Raw genomic sequence first — 6,240 nt, forward strand, 5'->3', positions numbered from 1 at the left:
AAAAAGAGCAGTTCACTTATATAAAATACAGAATTAATTCTTTAAGTGAAAGAAACTTTCTATTACCCCATGGAAAATAGAAAATAAAAGAAAAGAAAAAAATAAGAATTTGACCATTATTATTCTAAAAAATAGTTCGTAAAAAGGAGAATTTGATTATTATCTTATTTTCATTAAGTATTTTTAGAAATAATAATGGTTAAATTCTTATTTTTTTTCTTTTCTAGGAGTTGGTTTAAAACTGTTAAAAGTTTGGACTTTATAAAGAGGAGTTGGTTCCGTTAAAATTGAGTTAATTGCCACTCATGGAAAGGATAGAGGGAGAGTAGAATAAGTCAAAAGCACATTCTTTGTTTTCAATCAAAGGTGTTCAATCTTTTGTTCTCCACCTGTACATGTGAGATCTTCTACCTGTTTTTATGCGGGGAGAGAGATGGTGAGACCCCCATTAAAGAAGCCAACTCAAGGAATATCAGGACCATTCCAAATAAAGAGGAGACCCCTAGAATATTTAATCAGTGGGTAGTTGATATTGTCATTAATAGTTAACAAAAGTTGCAGGTTCATGACCGTTTGCTGCTTGCCTTCAATTTAGGAAATCTGTACAAAAATAAACATCCAAGAGGAAGAAATTAATAAACTCCAGGATCATCATTCATTCGAAGAAATCTGCTACTATGGTCGGATTTCAATCAAAGTTGGTTCCGTCCATCTAAGCAGAGCCATGGGCATCTATTAAATTACAACTTTCCATTAAGACGGCTCTCGTATTTGTGGAAACTTCCAATTGATTAGTATAAGGAAAGACGCATGCAGATTGCAGACCCTTTTCAGTTTTGAATATTTGCGTTTTCTTCCGTTAAAAGAGACGAAGCAGATGAAGAAGAAGACCGCATTGAATGAGGAAGAAGACCTACTTTTAGAGATGGAAAAAGAAAGAGAGAGTCTCCACGTGGGTCCTTTTGCTGTTCTTTTATCTCGTGCCATGTTGTAATGATGCTTTCACACTGGTTTTCTCGATCTCCAAATCTCCAAATTATTTCAGGCATTTCGAGCTTTAAAAGTTGAGGGAATTTTTGGGTCTCTGGTCAAACAAGGGATAGGAAAGAAATTTCTGAGAGGGGAGGAGGAAACCACAATCCCTTCTCGACAAGGGATCCAAAGCGCAACAGACTGGTATTTACCTCTGCAATTACTAACAGTAGCAGAAGATGGGGAAGCAGAGAGAACAGAGATGGAGATGATCATTGAAATGTACAAAGTTCAGAGGCACCCAGATGCAACAGATTGAAGAATCATATCTAATACACATTAGCATTAAATATCTTGCTGGAACACAAGTTTGTTTACATCTAGCATTCAGCAGTTGCTGGTAAAATCCACTTTAACCAGAAACCCAGATCAGATGCAGTAATGGCGGGTAAAGATAAAAATGGGTTTCATCTCATTCGGTTTTACTCCTTTTGATCCAGAGAAATAGCCTCTTCTTACCCTACCAAAGAACACCTTTCACATCAATCAAAACACATTAATGACGGAGAAAAAGAAAACACCCGAAATGCGAAAAATACTGGAGAGTTGAAACAGATTGCCGACAGTCTTGAGTCCTTGTTGCCACCGGAAATCTGCTAGGCATGAGCATTAGTATAATAGAAGGCTAGTGGTGTTCTTCCCCCCTCCTTGGCGAGAGAAAAGCAAAGCTTCAACACTGGCCATCCTTCGGCTATGGAAGGTAACCTGGAAAAAAAAACCCTCCGCCTCCTCTACAAACCCAATCTATAATCTTCTTGAGTGTTAGAATTCAAGCAAGACTTTGAGACAGAACCTGAGAATGATTATGCTCCATTTACGGGATAAGACCCAGACCCAGACCCAAAATGCTTCCATCAGATTCTTGTAGCTACATCCTAATCAGTCAGTCCGGACTAAGAGCTAAGTATAAACAAAGAAGCCAACTTCAATCCAGTTACAGTCAACTAAACCTCCACCTTCCATACGATGTTGTCAACATTGCTGTGTGGCTTCTCCACAGCAGCTACCTTGGAGCGGTGTGTTCCACCCATGGCCATGGTCTTCACCCTCTCTGCTTGTGGAAGCTCACATGCTTCACTGATTGACCCACATCTAATATCTCCCGGAGGAATGAAACAGTCCATGGATAGACCAGGGACGTTAAAGGCCACCTCTTCAATGGTCCACACATCTTCCATCCTCGTCTTAGTATGGCTCATGGCCATCTCCCCAAACCTGAAAAGGGTAACTATGGATCGACCCGAGTGAGCAATCATTGTACCTTCCACCGGCCGATAGTCATCGAGAAATGAATTGATGGTAGTCTCCCAGTAAACTGCCTCTCCCCCGTTAGATTGGATGCGAGTGAGGTGAGAATCCTCCATATGAACTAGAAGCCCTGTCCTCTGGCTGAAGTAACCAAACAATACATGCCTAATGATCTCCGCAGGGCCTTCACTCCTGGCCTTCAGTGTCATTGGGTCAGCACAGAGCTTGAGGATGAAGCAGTCCTCACCACTCACTTTCTTCTCACCGATGCATCTAGCATCAGCGAACATGCTGGCGGTGGTTAACGGATCAAGTCCCTGAAAATCCAATCACAGCCCACAGATTTGAGTAAATCATACACAAAACCATTTGTATACGAGAGATCTCCAGAGGGTCTGTAGCTTACCTGGAGAGCCCTTCGCAGGGGTCGGACTGGGCCTTTGGCAGCATGGGCACCAAGCCAAGGGGTATGCCTCCAGACGATTTTGCCGTTGCAGCCAGCATGAACCTTGGAGCCTCCCACAGCGAGCTCGACATACCACATGTCAGGCATCATCTGCCAAAGCACGAACCCCCCAGATTCCGCAGCCCTCGACACATTTCGGTTCTTCATGACCTTTGTGGCAGTTTCAAATTCAGACGCTACCATTTTTACTTTCCCCATAACGTAAGCATTTCGGATAGAGCTTAACAACTTTAATCCCCCAGAGGCAGCGGTATATTGTTGCAGAATGTACTGGGCAGATGAGGTCTCCTGAAAGGGGCAAATACAACCAGCTCGTCGAGGCAGTATTTTACAAAAAAACAAATTCATAAACAATTGCAGAGAAAGTTGGAAAGGAAACTCTCTCCTCTGCCCACTTCGGAGGTGTACCAGAACCTTGGTATATACAAACAATTCTAGTATGCAAACTTTCATTTCTTCGCCATTCGCAGAATTTCTGTTCGAGAAGTACTTTTTTAAGTAGTAGAAAGAATTTTCAGAAATATAAACAAAACGACCGTTTATGTGTATAATACTGTAAAACAATCAGTAAAAATCCTTTCCAACAGGGACACTGAAGTAAATACGAGGACAAGAAAGAAAGAGAGAGAACTGAAAGTAACCCAACCCCAAGGGCATAATCAGCCAAGCACAAGATGAAGAAACCTGAAACTCGAATTTACAATGATCTGTGATCTATCAAAAAGCATGCTACTGGGTTGATGTTAGATAGAAAAACGATCGAATAGCGTGTTCGAATGACCCAAAAACACCGAAACACAACAGAAAAAGGAACTTCACAGAGGAAAAGCAACAAATAGTTTGAGATTTCTCCAAATACCAAATAAGTTAAAGAGGTAGAAATTGTGAAAAAGCCAGAAAACACTATAGGAAAATGTAAAAAAGAAAAAAGCAAAACAAACAGGATTTCAAGAGGAAATCGTCTCCTATTTTTTCACCGAGGGGAATCAGAAGATTTTCATACCAAACTAAAAAAACGCAGAGAGAAAAAAAAAAAAAAACAAAACAAAGATGAGAGATCCTAGTGAAAAAACTTCCAAACTTTATAAAAACGAAACACGGAAGAACAGGAGGATACATCATTTTCATTCTCACAAACAGAAGGAAAAACACTACAGGAGACTTACAATGGGAGTATCTTTTATGCTGAGGTGTGGAAGAGGGTCAAGAGTGCTAACATGAACGGGGGCTAAGGGAGCCCCCATGACCCCAAGCAGCAGCCTTAGATCGGAGCGCCTGTACGCCGACGACGAAACCGACGGAGCTCGAGCTAGCTGCCCTTTCATCCAGTGTCCCCAACCTTCCTTCTTCCCATCAACGCCATCGTCTGGATCAGGTCCCTCCATCAATGGCGTCAGCGTTTCCCCGACGGGCCTCAGGCTCCCGGATCTCGCGATCAACGGTTGCGGAGGAGCCACATAGTGGTGCTTCCTCCGCCGGAGCAGACTCGTCATAGGCGAACCGCTCCTCAACGGGCTCTTCGCCCTGGACCTCGCCGGTGACAGCCCCCGCACTACTTCCTCCTTGAGCGCCGAGAAGAACCCTTGTTTTTTCTCCATGTCCGCCACAAACCCTTAAAAGGAAACCACAATCCGTGAAGAGGGGAGGAAGCCTCAGAGAGAAGAAGAAGGCAAATGTGAAGGATGATCCTTCATAGAATGAGAGATCAACAACGGAAGCCTCTCACAGGAAAGAAGAGAATACGGACTGAGAATGAGAGAGAGAGAGAGAGAGAGACTGCAGCAGATTACTGACCGGGAGAGAAGAGATGACTGTGGACTAAAAGAGGGAGAGAGAAAAAACCGTTTTCAGGAGAGTGAACGGTGGGGGTGTGTGGGAGCCTGAACTGAAGAAAGCGCCGATATACCATATAATATTATTTTGTGCCACCAGAAAAAGGAAACTATGTACAGTTCAGGTAGAATAGTACGAGATTTTTACTGAGAGACGACCAATAAATGCCACCTACAGATATTATTAATATTTTTAATTTATTACCTCTATTTTGTATTTCCTAAAATTTAAGAATCTTCAAGCCCCTCTTACCCATATTTGAAAGCTGTTTTTATCAACATAATAATAACTAATAATAAAATAATTAATGCGGCTTATTCTTCACTTCCCAAAGGGCTGCTACCTGCTTCGCACAGGAAGGACGTCTCTGGTTTGGCCGATGGCGACAAAAGTGGAGTCTTCATATACTGTGAGTCGTTAAGGAAACGGCGTCCCATTGGACAGCGTTCTGCTTAACGAAAACTCTGAAGATCCTTTCTGTTTGACACGTCATGGATTAATAATGATTTAATTAGCAAATTTTAAATAAGAGGAGAGAATAGAAAGCAAAAAGAAAATAATAATCCAATTCTCTTTTTTACTAATTATTTTTAGAAATAATAATTAATTAAATTTTATATGTTAATGTGGACGACCAAAAGAAAGAGGAAGATTATGGAATGCGGAGGGAGACCAGGATTTCTTGTTTTAGTAAAAAAAAAAAAATGGTTGGTGGGCCCTCCGGGCATGTCTCTATTGGTGGGGACGACCAAAATTGTGAAAATCTGGGGGAGAAGGGATGGGCCCACGTGGTGGAAGCGTACGATTGGGTCCTGGGAAGATATGACCGGGTATACCATGATGGGCTTGTGGACGCGTCTCGCTTTGTCCTTCTCTTGTCCTTTGCCCCCTCATAATAATACTGCATTTATTCAGCAAAATTATAGTGAATTTTGTAAAAAAATAAAATATAAGAAGAGACAACCTCCCTCTCTCCCTCCTGCCACAGTAAATCAATTGGAAACATAAACAAAAGTAATTCAAAATGATTGAAACATATTTAAATAGAAGTTTGAAGCAGTTATTAGATACAATCAAGGCCAGACCAATCTATTGAATGGGGTAAGTGGAACCTAGTCGCTTCATGAGGTCTAAGTTAGCATTTAATGTGCGAACCAGTCAAAACCTGATTGCTAGACGGACCGCTCGCCCGGCCAATGTAGGGAGAGTACCCCTTTACAAGAGGGGACGGGAAATGAATAAAAAACCTGCTTGGGTCCGGAACAAAGACACCATAGTGGTCCTACACTCTTCCGCTAAAGATAGTCAAATAAATGCATCATACGCCCACACAAATTGCCCAGGAGAGTTTAAAGCCATCACAGGGGAAAGTAACTTCACTCGTTAATTCATTCCATGATACCGGTGAATTCATTTTCACTCTACTCTTGAACGATTTTTCGCTCTCGCTCTCCGCTCTCCTCTTACCTGTGCCCGCGCTCTCGAGCTCTCGTTCTCCTCTCTCCTCTCTCCTCTCTCTCTACTCTTCTCTCCCCTATGTTCAAAATCAAAATCGGTTATGTCATTTCCCAATAAAAGTATTGGATGCCTCTCCGACCAGGTTACCTTCTCAACCGTTCCGTGGAGTCTCCAGTCTAGGGTTTATTCTTTCTTCGAGATCC

At 42.1% G+C, this 6,240-nt stretch overlaps 1 protein-coding gene across 1 annotated transcript; it reads right to left on the minus strand.

Annotated features, from left to right (window-relative positions):
* Nucleotides 1-1,287: 1,287 nt before the first annotated feature.
* On the minus strand, nt 1,288-4,615 carry LOC137951580 (uncharacterized). Its single transcript, XM_068798341.1, has 3 exons — nt 3,913-4,615; nt 2,687-3,034; nt 1,288-2,597 (listed from the first exon to the last, which is right to left on the minus strand). The coding sequence occupies exons 1-3, from the start codon at nt 4,342-4,344 to the stop codon at nt 1,977-1,979; spliced, it is 1,401 nt and encodes a 466-aa protein (XP_068654442.1). The 5' UTR covers nt 4,345-4,615; the 3' UTR covers nt 1,288-1,976.
* Nucleotides 4,616-6,240: the final 1,625 nt, after the last annotated feature.

Source organism: Aristolochia californica, unplaced genomic scaffold, assembly GCF_029961685.1.
Source record: "Aristolochia californica isolate CCGP_79_NKW_82.1479 unplaced genomic scaffold, dmAriCali1.0.hap1 SCAF_15, whole genome shotgun sequence".
NCBI classification, from domain to species: domain Eukaryota; kingdom Viridiplantae; phylum Streptophyta; class Magnoliopsida; order Piperales; family Aristolochiaceae; genus Aristolochia; species Aristolochia californica.

Excerpts from the sequence above, each read along its gene's own strand:
- LOC137951580 (XM_068798341.1), bottom strand. The coding sequence starts at position 4,344 with ATGGAGAAAAAACAAGGGTTCTTCTCGGCGCTCAAGGAGGAAGTAGTG. Across the intron at positions 3,035-3,912 it reads GCATAAAAGATACTCCCATT|GAGACCTCATCTGCCCAGTA; the intron begins GTAAGTCTCCTG and ends TGCCCCTTTCAG. Across the intron at positions 2,598-2,686 it reads CCCTGCGAAGGGCTCTCCAG|GGACTTGATCCGTTAACCAC; the intron begins GTAAGCTACAGA and ends TTGGATTTTCAG.